The sequence below is a fragment of the Protopterus annectens genome, chromosome 6.part0, assembly GCF_019279795.1.
Source record: "Protopterus annectens isolate FY-2018-M chromosome 6.part0, PAN1.0, whole genome shotgun sequence".
Taxonomy (NCBI): Eukaryota; Metazoa; Chordata; order Ceratodontiformes; family Protopteridae; genus Protopterus; species Protopterus annectens.
Genome location: NC_056737.1, coordinates 1,357,715,991 through 1,357,730,578, shown reverse-complemented (window position 1 = coordinate 1,357,730,578; position 14,588 = coordinate 1,357,715,991). Strand labels below are relative to the sequence as shown.

Sequence of the window (14,588 nt, the reverse complement as noted above, 5' to 3'; positions counted from 1 at the left end):
TTGTTCAGTTCTTAGGTGGTTAAGATGAGCAAAGTAAATGCAGCAGAGGGTGTAAGTAATTATAGCAAAATATGTGGAATATATAGAAGGCTCACCAGTAGTGACTGTTAGTCTTCTGCCAGATAGTGCAGACTTTAAAACTAAAATGGAAAAAAGGGGTTAACCCTTCAAGGTATTGCACTGTGCATTAGCATGCAGGAAGTTATGAAAGAGAGGGGATTTCATGCTTTAGCAGTCAAAGAAAAGATCTTCCCCGTTTGATCTTTTAGTGCTAAGTGGTATAAGCAGATGAGATGAGGCCAGGAAGAGCTTCCAACTATAGCAAGGGCTGACGACTCAAGAACCATAAAGATTAAAAGAGCAATACGCATTTACGTGATAGACACCGAACATACAATGGGAGGAAAATGTATTTTAATACAGTAAGGGGAGTGCCTTCACAAAATTATACTTTTATGCTTACTGACAGCATTCAATGTAAGAGGAAAGGGAATGAATATTGTAGTTAAATTAACTTAAGGGGCAAACAAGACATACCCTGGGTTTAAGAATGCAACAGAAAGTGGTAGGAGGGTGGGAAACTTCTTTAGAAACTTTCTATGTTATTGAATGGCCTGAACAGCCTTAAATGAACTCACAGCTTCTGAACTAGCCTGGTTCTCACTCCTCTAAGAAAGGAACCATTGTTTTAATTCAGTTAGCTCAGTTAAATGGCAAAATGCAGTGCAGCTGTTTAATGAATTTACTAGCTATAGGCTTAGAGACCTTATCTAAGGCATATAGTGTTAAAATAACTTAAAAATAGTTTTCAAAGAAATGAAAATTCTCCAGACACAACTTTTTTGTTGAGTGCACTGGAACGGTCTCCAGTCAGCAGCAGTTTAAAACAGCACAGGAAGTGGGTGTGATGTGTGGAAATTGTTGTTGGTGTAGATGGGTCTAATGACAGCTTTAACCATTTTTGATGGATTACAGTGACAGAAGAATTAGAGAAGCTTTTTTTTGGGGCAAGGGGGTCTAGTAGGTCTGTGTTGGAGTTGTCTTTGGGGATTGCTGCAGAACTTTCTTGATAGTTATCTTTCTAGATAGAGAAGTTTGGCATCGACTTCTTTGAAGTACAGGCCAACACTAAGGGACTCTGGCTAACAAAGTTCGCAGATGACTGCAAACTGGGAGCCATTACTGAATCCCCAAATGATGTTGATACTCTACAAAAGGGCCTTACAGAATCAGATGCTTGGTGCCAGAGCCATGGGCTCAAGCTCAATGCCAAGAAATGTATAGTTATCCCCTTTGGGAAAAAACATGTACCCGTGAATTACCACATAGGTGGCAGTACACTAAACACCAAAAGTGTGATGAGACTTAAGGACACAGGTGGACAGTGGTCTCACCTTCAATAACCACATCGCCACAACATTCAGGAAATCCTTCTATGTGGCACACCTCATCACTAAGGGCTTTTCATCCAGAAAAAAGGAGGTCATTGTCCCACTGTACTTATCCCTCATTAGACCCATTATAGAATACAATGCCCATTTGGTATGTACCTCTCAAGACATCTGCAACAGGAAAGGCCACAGAAAAGAATCACAGGCCTAAAGCAGATGCTCTATGCTGACCGACTTTTACTCCAGCTATACTCTGTTGCATATCGTCTACTCAGAGGCGATCTCTGCTTAACATACAAGGCCATGAATAACCCATAGCTGTAGGACATGCTACGCAAAGAAATCCCAATCCCTCAGAGCCACACGCTCCAGAGATCTAAACCTTATCATCACCATCATCACAATAAACAAAACATGCTGTAGGGGATAGGTTCCTGACCCAGAGACTCCCCAGACTCTGGAATTGACTGCCCATACATGTCAAGCAGAGCATTTCTTTGGCCCTCTTCAAAAGGAACCTTGATGACTGGATGGGAGAAAGGAAATTCACCCCAGGGATCATGTCAGTCACCCTGCTAGACAGGGGTCCAGGGAAGTAAATAGTGTGGGAAGAAATAGCCAGAGAATTGTTATGGCTAGGCTTTTATAGGCCCTAGGGCCGATAACCTAGTACCAACCTATGAACCTATTAGATGGAAGATTACAGAGAAAAGATATTGTTTAGTACATTAGCAAAAAGTGTACTAGGTTAGTAGCTAGTTAAGGGCATTTGCACTGGGGGGGGGGGATTTGTAGCAATTAGATTTATGAATATATTAGGATTAATTTTGACAGGCAGCATAGCTTCACCTACTTTCTGCTTTCTTTTTTGTTTTTCGTGATCTGTCACTTAAAGTACTTGCACAATATCATGCATTCTAAAGTGCAATAAATCCTTAGAATATCTAGATTATCCTCTGCTATCCAGTATTTGAGTATATCCATCTCATTCCTAATGCTTTGCACGTCTATGTGACAAATGTTTGTACTTTTGCCTGATACAGGATTAACTGGTAACTCAGGGTGTTTGCAGAATTTTGAGAGAGAGAGATGGAGCATTCAAGGGTACTATAGGCACACCCTGTGATGAAGATTAATCTGGGTTAGGGTTGATGCCCCCTGTTATGTGTTTGCTTAAGGTCTGTTATGCATAGCAGGGTTGACATTTTTTTCTTTTATGGTCTTGCAACAGATTATTTGCTAGAGGTTTTATTCTTGTGCAGAAATGTTTTAATGAGAGGACAACTGTATATGAGGATAATTAGAAACAGACTATATGGTTTAAATTTAAAGTTTGCTTTAACTATTGATTGGGGGTGCGGAATAAACTGTGGATGAGAATTTTGGGCTCTCTTTGCCATGGTGCCATATGTCTCCCCATAAAATTAGATCAGACTGGTAAGATCCTTGCCCATTAAATGGAACTGCAACAGCATGGCAGCACCATTATGACATTCTGGGGTATAACAAATTAAAATAATAATAATAATAATACATACTTGGAATAATGTATCATCCTCAATACTGCATAAATGTTCAGGGTATGAAGAAAAACATTTTTTTTTTCACTTTTAAGTACAAATATCCTTTGGTAACTGTCAGAATAGTAAAATATCATATACAGATATTTAGTATATGAACTGTTATGGACAGAATATCTGAATTAAAATAGTTTAAACAAAGACTTGCTTTGACATTTGCATCATTTGAAGTTCAAATTCAGATATCAGAGATGCCAGTATAATGTACATATTCTTTGTGTCTATTCATATACAGAATCCTGCAGCAGTACTCTAGTAGGACTTATTCGTGTGCAGCATCCTGCAGCAGTACTCTAGTATGACTTGAATCAATGCAAGTACATTCAACAGCACATACTGCAACAAGGGCATTATTGTGCATCTCTATATGTACAAACCGACCATATACCATATATTATTCTTGAACTTTCTGTTTAAAATATGAAGCTGATCAGTGCACAACAGGTGTATAAACTGTGGTAGTAACAGCACAACTGTATAGACACTTACCTGTACAAAACCAAAGCCAATTCCAAGCCCACCAATTACACCTATGTGCTGCTGAATCCAGATGTTCACCATATTAACACAGCCCTATAAATAACAAGAAATAGCTATAAAATAAAAACCTGTATGAAATTGTTCTATATGCTACTGTATCAGTATCTCAAACTACTGCGCAGATGTTATTGACTGTATTTTTCACAGAATACCATTACTACCTTTACTATTCAATGCCACTGCAACATTTAGAAGATGATTTCATTTTTCCAGATCACATTGACCAAAGTAAGGTGGTCTTGATCATTTTTATTACTGATTCATACAACAGAATTAAATATTTTTTCATGAAAGTTTTATGTTTCTACTACCTCATCCTTACCTGCAATCATAAATGACTAGCTGTAACATTAACATATCCTAGATTTGAATCATAGAATTAAGTAATAAAGACATAGGTAAACCAAAAACCCTTGATCCAGGCCAGTACAGATTTGTTAATGTCAGATCCTGCCTGGCTAACTTATTTGAGAAGGTTACTGAAGCAATGGGTAAGGGCAAATCAGTACAAACTGCATATCTAGACCTCACAAATGCATTTGACACAACCCCACACTCTGGTATCCTAGGTAAACTATAACACAACCCCATACTCTGGTATCATATTCTCAGTAATTGTTAATGCCTATGTAGGATTATAGGAGGTTACTAGGCTATTGGCCCTGAGGCCCTTATAAGCCTATCCAAGAGTTTAGCCCATGTTTACACAAATCAGCATCCAATACCCCTGTCCAGCAGGGACATGGGTGGAATCCCAGGGGTCTATTTTCTGTTGCCCATCCAGTTAACCAGGTTGCACTTAAAAAGGGGTAAAGAGGTTCTCTGCTTGATGTGGGGAGGTAATCTATTCCATAGATGGGGGGAGTCTCTCAGACACAAGTCTTGTTGATGTCACAGACCAGGTTGAGGCCACGCATGTGGGTTACTTGAGTGGAGCTTGACTTGCGGATATGCAGCAGTCCCATCAAAGTGGTGTACGTGATCGCCTTGTATGCCAGACAGAGGTCACCTCTGAGGAGTCCGTATGAAACGGAATATAAGGATAGGGTTGTTTAGCCTGTGTATGGTATATGTTTGAGGCCCTGGATTCTCCTGGTGAGGAATCTCTGTGGTGTCTCCAGCTGCTGCATGTGCTTTGCGAGGTACATGCCGCCAAAAGGGGCGTTGTACTCAATAATGGGCCTTGTACTCAATAATGGGCATTGTACTCAATAATGGGTGCTAGAATCCGCCACATAACGCAAGCACTCAGGTCTCTCAACAGCAGGTGCAAGTACGACTCAGTCATTGTCCACGCTGGTGTCAACGACCTGAGACGTACCTCCTTGGACTACATGAAAAGGGACATTGAGGAGCTCTCTGATTATGTAGCCCAGGCAGGTATGACCCTGACCTTGAGCAGTATCCTACCTTCACCTAGAATGATGCCACAATACAGTGATAAGATGATCAGCTTTAATAATTGGCTTAAATTCTGGTGTCATTCAAAGGGGATCCAATGTCTGTCTGCCTGGGATGACATGCTGGACAAGCCATGCTGCTTCACAAGGGATGGCTTGCACCTGTCACCCTGGGCTTCCGGATATTGGCAAAGGCTCTTGCCACCCCCATAGTGCCTTTTTAGGCAAGGCTCAAATTCTAAACCTACCACCCTAGAACACCAAAAAGGAAAAAAACTAAGGGTAATGCTGCTCAATGCCAGAAGTCTCACTCTCAAGATGCACGCACTCGAGGCCCTTCTCAATATGGAGAACATCGATGTCTGTGCTGTGACAGAAACCTGGTTCAAGGCTCCTGAGAGCACCCCAGCACTAACAGGTTTCACCTCATATCATGCGTTCCGGCCCCAAAATCCGGACAACACCAAGAAAGGAGGGGGGGGTGTCCATATTCATAAAGGACACCCACACCTCAAGGTTGGTGGCAACGCACGATGCATCGGAGACCATCCAGGTGCAATTAACCATAGGCAAGACTGCTCTGCAATTTGTAGCATGTTACAGGCCACCCTCTCAAACTCAGGAACCTCACATAGCCTTCCTGAAAACATTGGAGGGATAAATGTATCTCCAAACACCATCATACTAGGTGACTTCAACTACCCTAATATAGACTGGGAACACTACTCAAGCCCGAACACTCTAACCCAAAGATTCCTGGAGTTCATAAACTCAAATGCCATGGAACAACTAGTCACCATCCCCACAAGAGGAGAAAACATACTTGATCTCATCATCACGAACATGGGATCAAAATGTTCAACACCGAAGTATACCCCTCACTGGTGAGATCAGATCATAAACTAATCTCGCTGGAGGTCCTCATCCCGCCCCACCTGAAACAAAAAGACCACAGTGAAAAACTTCTCAAAAGCCGATTTCACACTTCTAAAACTAGTGTGGTCTCCTTTAAGGCCCCTGAGCCAGTGGTAAACATTACTCAAACCGCTGAATCACTTACAAATGCCTTCTACCAGCACCTACAGGACTGCATGGATCAGGCAATCCCAAACAAAACTAAGACTCTCTGTACCAAAGGCAAGCGTCCAGTCTGGTGGACCCCAGCCATAAACAAGCTCTACAACAAAAGGAGGAAGCTACTACAAGATAGAGCAAAATCCTTGAAAGGTAAGACACCTTTGATCATTATAAGTAAAAACTAAGAGCTCTCATAAAATCATCCAAGGCAAATTTTGAGAGAAAAATCGCCAAGGACTCTAAAGACAATCATAAGGCCTTCTTTAGCTATGTTAGAAACCTAGGAGGAAACTCCCAGATATGCTCAGAATTAGTTCAAAATGATGTGAAAATTACTGAACCTACACACATTGCTAACATACTGGCTGACAGGTTCAGTGCAAACTCCCCCCCCCCAAAAGGAGAGATATCTATTCCAGAGGATTGTAGCCCCCCAAACATCTCCAACGCCCAGGTGAGAACTGCCCTCACTAAGGCAAAAACACAGCATCCATGGGACCGGATGGTGTCCCGGCTGTGTGCTTCATGAACTCAACGAGGAATTAAACTCACAGTTAGGACAGCTGTTTAATCTTAGCCTCACCTCAGGATACATACCCAAGGAGTGGCGCCGGCGACTGTGGTCCCACTTCATAAGGGCGGTGCCTCCACAGACCCTGGAAATTACTGCCCCATTAGCTTGACAAGCCTTATCTGCAAAGCCATGGAGAGGATCATAATGGAACTCATAAAGACATAGGGAACTTGCAGACTTTGGATCCAACCCAGTTTGGCTTTGTCAAAGGCAGATCCTGCCTCTTAAACTTGGTTGACTTTTTGAGACAGTCACCAAGGCCATTGATGAGGGAAAGGCAGTCCATACAGCCTACCTCGACCTGGCAAAGGCCTTCGACACAATACCCCACTCAGGTATCATCGAAAAACTCATCAGCTTGAATGTAAACCCATACATCACAAGATGGGTTGCAAACTGGCTAAGTGACAGAACCCACAGGGTCAGAGTTGCTGGAGCCATGTCAGACTCAAAGCCTGTCACAAGTGGTGTCCCACAGGGCTCAGTCCTGGGTCCACTCTTGTTTGGCATCTACTTTTCTGAAGTACAAGCAAACACAGGAGGGTTATGGCTGACAAAGTTTGCAGATGACTGCAAACTAGGCGCCATAGTCGAAAACACATCTGACACAGATATCCTCCAGAAGGGCCTCACAGAAACGGATAACTGGTGCCAGAGCCATGGCCTGAAGTTAAACGCCAAAAGTTGCATAGTCATACCCTTCGGGAAAAACAAGGTTACCCCTAGCTACCATATAGGTGGCAATCCACTGAGCACAGAAAAAGTCATCAGGGATCTGGGGACCCAAGTTGACAGTAGCCTTTCGTTTGACACTCATGTTGCTAAAGTAGTTAGGAAAACATTCTATATCGCCCACCTGATCATGAAGGGAATCACATCTAGATCAAGGGAGGTCATCGTCCCCCTGTACTCATCACTCATTAGACCTATGATTGAGTACAATGCCCTGTTCGGAATGTATCTGACCAGACACCTGCTGCAGCTTGAAAGGCCCCAAAAGTTCCTCACCAAAAGGATAAAGGGTCTCAAAAATATGTCTTATGCTGCCCGACTGAAAGAACTCCAGCTCTATTCAGTCTCATACCGCTTGCTCAGAGGTGACCTGTGCCTGACATATAAGGCCATGTCAAACCCAGATTTGATGAATATGCTTCACCTCAAAAATCTAGATCCCTCAGAACCACAAGGGCGGACAGACTTAAACCTTGACAGGATTCATCACCCAGAGACAGATTATGCAGAGGAACAAAATCCCGGTACATGTGAGGCAGAGCACCTCGCTGGCCTTGTTCAAGAGGAATCTTGACCAATGGATGGGAGATCGCAGATATACCCCAGGGATTACTTCAGTGTCACTGCTTGACAGAGGCACAGAAAAATGATAGGCATAGTTTTTATTCAAACTAAAGAGGTGGCGAAAGCCACATAACTATGGGCTAGGCTTATAAATGCCCTTGGGCAGATAGCCTAGTATGAACCTATGAACCTATGAACCTATAAGGGAAGAATACAGGGATGTTATGACCTCCTTGTCCCTGGATGAAATACCCCTACTTATGAGATGGGCCATGTAGAAGGCTTTCCGTACAACAGAAGCAACATGGTGGTCAAAAGTCAGGTTGCTATCAACCATGGGTGCACAAATCCCTCACGACTGAGTACTTAGGACATTGTTATTAATGTGATAATTTGTGGGGATGTCACTCTCTCCAAAGGGGGTGATGATGCATTCTTTGGTATTCAGCTTGAGACCATGTTTCTGGCACTAGTCATTTGTCTGAGTGAGACCCTTTTGGAGGATGTCCACATCACTAGGGGAATTGATGACAGCACCCAGCTTGCAGTCATCTGTAAACTTGGTCAGCCATAGTCCACTGGATTTGGCCTGCACCTCATAAAAGTACATCCCAAATAACAGAGGCCCCAAGACCAAACTCTAGGGTATGCCACTTTTTACACGTCTACTACTTGAGGTGGCTTCCCCTATTGTGACTACATGGGTTCTGTCAGTGACCCAGTTTGCTACCCATCTGGTAACATATGGATTGATGCCTAGTTGAGAGAGTTTATCTATTATGCCCGAGAGGGGAATAGTGTCAAAGGCTTTGGCCAGAGGTAGGCAGTGTGCACTGTCTTCCCCTCATCCATGGTTTTGGCAACTGTCTCAAAGAAGTCAACCAAATTTAACAGACATGACCTTCCCTTGATTAAGTTAAATTGTGTGGATCAAGTGATTGGAGGTTGCCAATGTCCTTGTTAATGAGGTCCATGACAATCCGTTCCATGGTCTTGCAGATCAGGTTAGTTAGGCTGATGGATCTATAATTTCCCAGATTGGTGGACGCTCCACCTTTGTGTAAAGGTATGACAGTGGCTGTCCTCCACTCAGCTGGGATGAAGCCAGTAATCAGGCTTTGGTTGAATAGGGTTCCTAATTGTGCAAGTTCCTTCTTGAGTTCACATAGGATGCAGCAGGATGTTATCGGGTCCCATGGAGGCTGTATTTTTTTCCTTTGAGAGAGCAGTAATAAGGGGAAAGGGGCAGGTACCAGGATGTCCTAATTTACTGATGGGAGAACAGGGGGTAAAGTTTTTGCTGAATCTTTCAGCCAACAAATTTGCTATATCTACGGAATTTTTATATGTGGTGTCCTTGACCACCAGTTTTGAACAGATCTGGTTGCTTCCTTTGAGGTTGCGGACATATGTGAAGAAGGCCTTATGATTGTCTCTAGTAGATGTGGCCAATTTGGACTCGAAGTTTGCTTTGGAGGATTTCACTAATGCTCTTATTTGCTTGTTCAGGCTAAGGAAACATTGCTTCCAATTGGGCATCTGCTCCCTCTTGGTCTTGGACAGCAATGTTTTCCTTTTGTTATAGAGTTTATTTATTGCAGATGTCCACCAGACAGGTTTACTCTTCCTTGCGGAGAATGATTTAGTCCCGTCAGGTATTCCAGATTCCATGCATCTATATAAATACTCGTATAGTGCTTAGTTTTGGATATTGGTGCCAGTTCCTACAGAGGGGGATGGGGGCTGTAATGCTCTTTACACCATCACTCAGGAGGTTGTAATCAGCTTTGGCAAAGTTTTTATGTCTGATCCTAGCTAGAGGGTGGTTGGGGAGATGGCTTCTTTGAAAGTGACCGCTTTGTGATTAGATCTTACCAGGGAGGATCATACTATAGGGATGCTGCAGTGGTTACTCATCTTGGTTAAAACCAAGTCCAAGATATCACCCCTTGTGGGGGTATCAACTAGCTGTTCCAAGGCATTTGCATTGACAAAATAAAGGAATCTCTGGGCATTTGTGTTCTGGCAGGAGTAGTTCTTCCAGTCTATGTTTGGGAAGTTAAAGTCACCCAGGATCAGGATAAAGGGTTGAATCTTGATAGATTCAAACAGGTCCAAATAGGTGAATTGGGCACCTTGAGTTAGATTTGCAGGCTGGTAGCTATGATTTGAATACGAGTCTTGTCAATGGTTAACTGCACCTGGAGTGTCTCCTGTGTGTCATGCTGTTTGACCATCCTGGAGGTGTGTATGTCTTTAATGTATATTGAAACTCCACCTCCTTTGGCTTTACCGCCCACAGTTTGGGGTATGAATGTACGATAGGATGAGTAACCAGATAAGGCTGGGGTGTTCTCCACAGCTTTGAACCAGGTTTCTGTGACTGCATAGATGTCAGCATTTTCCAGGGTTAGGAATGCTTGCAATGAGTGCAGTTTCATGTTTGGACTCATAGCATTTAGCAGCATGACCTTTAATTTCTGTTTTATTGAAATTTTTATGTTGCTAGTTTTAACCTCATCACTTTTCCTAAAAAAAAGCGCTATAGGGGAAGCAAGAGCCTTTGCCAGAAGCCTGAAGCCCAAGCAAGACAGATGCAGACCATCTCTGGCAAAGCATCGTGGTCTGTCGATCATATGTTCCCAGGCTGTCAGGTACTGGATCCCCTGGAATGACACCAGAAACTAAGCCTTTTGTTAATCATTTTCTGTTTGTATTGAGGCATTATTCTGGGTGATGGCAGAATGCTGCTTAAGGCTAAAAACATACCTGCTTGAGACACAATCAGCGAGCTCAATCATGTCCCTCTTCATATAGTCCAGAGAGGTATGTCTCAAGTCAGTCACACCAACATGGACTATGACAGAGTCATAACAGTACCTGTTGTTGTGAGACTTGTGCGTGTGTGATATGGCAGATTCTGGAACCTGACAAACAACTTGCTGTCACTTTTTCCTTATTCAGACTGGTGAGAGGCACATCCGTGTCTCTTAGTGGTTGTGAGGCACAAGTGTGTGGACTGTGCATGGTATATGGTATGGAGGGCTGTGGAGATCACATGTGTTTTTGCGTCGGAGGTCTCCTTTGTTCGAGAATGTTTATGTGGAGGACCACCACATATGTAGGTATATGTTGCATAGGTGTGGGTGGTGCTTGAGGTGTACTGATTGTGTTGACAACTTTTTCAGTGCCAGATATACTGGCTTGAGAGGGAGAGAGCTTGGACTCTAGATTTCTAATTGCATTCTCACAAACTGTGTTCCTAGATGGTAGCAGTAGATGGTTGTCCATGTAACTCATTGGCTAGCAAACTGTCTTAACTTGGACACAGGAAATTAGGGTGAGCTGCTCTACCTCTTCCAAAAGACCAGTCACTAGCAGTGTACCCCAGATTCACTCCTTCGGCCACTCCTCTTAGATAATTACTTTTTGGAGGTAAAAGATACTGTTAAGGGTTTGTGACAAGTTTGCAAATGACAGTAAAATTGGTGCCATCAAACTCCTCCAAGAACCTCCAAGAGGGCTTTTCTCTTACCAATAGCTGGTGTCAAAAAACATAGACTAAAACTGAATGCCAACAATTGTATAACAGCTACTGGGACATTTTTCTTGTTGAAAGATACTATTATACTGACACTACACCTCTGAAAATTGATCCAGTAGTTAGGGGCCTAGGAAACCTATCTGAAAAACAAACTGTCCTTTGAACACCACTTATTCACCATTATGAGAATGTGGTTTTTCATCTCACAGGTCATTACTAAGGGTATGGTGTCCAGGTCTAGAGATGTGATTACCCCACTGTAATTCCATTCTCATCAGGCCAATCACTGAATATAATGCCCCCTTTGGGGTTAATCAGAGTCTCGTTAATTGATGGCAGGTGTGTACCCAAGAAGACTGAATGTTGCAATTAAATCAAAAGGTGCCTCAAAAAAGTATTAATTTAAGGGTGTGCACACTTATGCAACCAGCTTATTGTGTTTTTTTATTTTTTCCCCTAACAGATTTATTTGTTTTTCAATTGAATTGTACAAGTTATAGGTTACATTAAAGTTGGGAAAAGCTTTGAAATTATTTATTGTGGTCTCATGTTTTTTATATCACAAAAACCTGGCATTTTAACAGGGGTGTGTAAGGTTTTTATATCCACTGTGTGTGTGTGTATATATATATATATATATTTGGATTTGGCTGGAGATTGAGGTAAGTGAATATTTTTTAAGGGTTTTGGGTAGATATTGGAGTCTATGTGAGTGTGTTTGGAAGTTTTAGGTGTAGGTAGGTGAAAGTACGACTTAAGTGTTGAAAGTGGTAGTGTTTATATATATGTGTGTGTGTGTGTCTGTGTGTGTGTCTGTGTGTGTGTGTGTCTGTGTGTGTGTGTGTCTGTGTGTGTGTGTGTGTGTGTGTGTGTGTGTGTGTGTGTGTGTGTGTGGGTGTGTGTGGGTGTGCAAGGAGACTGTAGAGAGTGTGTAGTGGTGAGTTTACTGGCCTTTTCTGTTTGGTTCGACCTCAAAGTTAGAATATATAAGTAGCAGGGGTGTGGGGGCCACAGGGGGGCTTGCCCCCTCCTTATTTGTAGGGTAGGTTTGTTTATTTGTGTTTTTGTGTGTGTTTTGTTTGTTTGTTGTAGTGTCAGAAGGATGGTATATGTGTTGTGTGGTATATGGTGTGTTTACATTCGCAATTTTGAATTTCTCGGTTTTGGAGTTTCGGTATTTAGAAAATTCGACTTTATAGTTTTGAGATACTGAAGTTTGATATTTCAGTATTTCGAGATTATAAATTGGAACTATGTATACATATATACATATATATATATATATATATATATATATATATAAATAATATATATATATATATATATATATATATATATATATATAAATAATATATATATATATTTATTAAACTGTACATTTGGTTTGCACAGTGTAACTGTCATTATTGCCTACATCCTAACCTGGAAGTTTTAAATTCATATAAATTTATCATTCTGCTTTGCTATTTAATGATAGAACACTTTTATTATATTGTCTAATCTTTTAGTCTTAGTCATCTTCTGTGTCTGTGTCCTTACTGTGCACCTTGTAAGCTTTACATAATTACCTGCATCTTAGCCTTGATGTCTGCAGATTGCATTACTTTATAGCACCCTTTTGCTATTAAATGATGAAATACTTTTATTGTACTGCCTTGACTGTAACCATTACCTTTGGCCTGTATCATAGCTGAAAAGTGTTCTTGGATCAGCCTGTCCACCTAGTTAACACACAAGTTATATTGTACATGTAACAAAGAAAACAGAAAATATTACAAAAGCTGTTCATCTGTGACACAGATACACTGAAAGTTTTACATTGTGCACAGGTTAAGAAATGTTGTATGTAGTAATTCAAATGCACAGATGGACAAAGTTAAGAAAATTAATCCTAGTCTGCACATGAAAAATAAATGTTATGTTCATGAGGCAGTTTAAAGAAAAGGCAGTATTGGAAGTCATAGATAAAAATTACAAATATTTTAATGAAGATAGCACATTTACAAAATGGAATATGGGCACCAAAACATTAACAGTTTTTATAGTTTTTGGCCTTTCTGGTATAATTTTATATAGGATATAGCTGGAATATAGCAAGGCTGACTAGAAGGAGCTTTGTTTTTATTTTGAACCATTAAAATAGAAAAGATTTGAGTTCTGTTTTGAAAGCTGGACATGGTTCATGCTAAGGCACTACAACACTGGACATCTGACAGTAGGAATAAGGCAGCCACCAGAGCAAAACATTGCATTTTGATGCTAGAAACAAACAATGCAATATCAGAGCTTCAGACTTGCCTCACCCTTGAGTCACTGGTTTCACAATAAAAGCATTTTCTCCTTCTGGTTTCGCAATGATGGCATTTTATCCTTATCAGGGTATTCACACATTCAGGACTGCTGGAAACTACAGTCATATCCAAAGTTGTTAGGTACCACATTGTCTTGAAGATATTGCATAATAACAGTCTAGAGCTTTTTAGATGTCCTAATATGTCTACAAAACTCCCTGCCACATCAGCACTAACTGTAGGCCCTCACTGTTTCCACATTGATTGTACCTCATGATACCACCATTCTGCTCTTTCTGCTCTTTCCAAAAACAAAAACACCATCTACCATGATGCTGGCAATATTCCTGGCTACTGCTTGCAAGCTTTATCACATAGGCCACATAATCTGTCCATGGACTTTGTACCTGAACCTTGAACAGCTACAGTTCTCTCCCCTTCACAGGAGCAGACCTACAGGCCTGTCAGCCTCACTAACATTACCTGTAAAATATGCAATGCATTATTGCTGAACTAATTAACAGAAACAAATGGTAACTGCTAGACTCCTTGACTCTAATCAGTTTTGATTTAAGGGCAAGGTGTGTCTACTCAGTCCAGCTGATTTTTTTTTTTTTTTTTTTTGACAGTCATGGAAAGAAATTTTAGATGAAATCCAGGCTACTTATATTACCTCTAATGACATTGCGCAAGTCTTTAACACCATTCTCCATGCAGGCAACACAAGCAAAAACTCTCTAGTCTTAACATTGACCCTTCATTGTCTTGTTGGTTATTTAGTCCAGGAAGGAGTGATCTCTTCATGCCAAAAGTAGCACTAGTGGCATTGCACAGTACACTCTTGGGTACCCATCCTGTTTGGTGTATTTGTCAGAGGTAAAAATCTGACACCCAT

The 14,588-nt window shown here is 41.4% G+C and overlaps 1 protein-coding gene across 1 annotated transcript in view; it reads right to left on the bottom strand.

Annotated features, from left to right (window-relative positions):
* Positions 1-14,588, bottom strand: part of LOC122803979 (CD63 antigen-like) — a 407,707-nt gene that overhangs the window by 28,186 nt on the left and 364,933 nt on the right. The window contains exon 6 of the mRNA XM_044073658.1: positions 3,461-3,544. Within this exon, the coding sequence (XP_043929593.1) occupies positions 3,461-3,544 (84 nt within the window). The remainder of the gene's footprint in view (positions 1-3,460; positions 3,545-14,588) is intronic.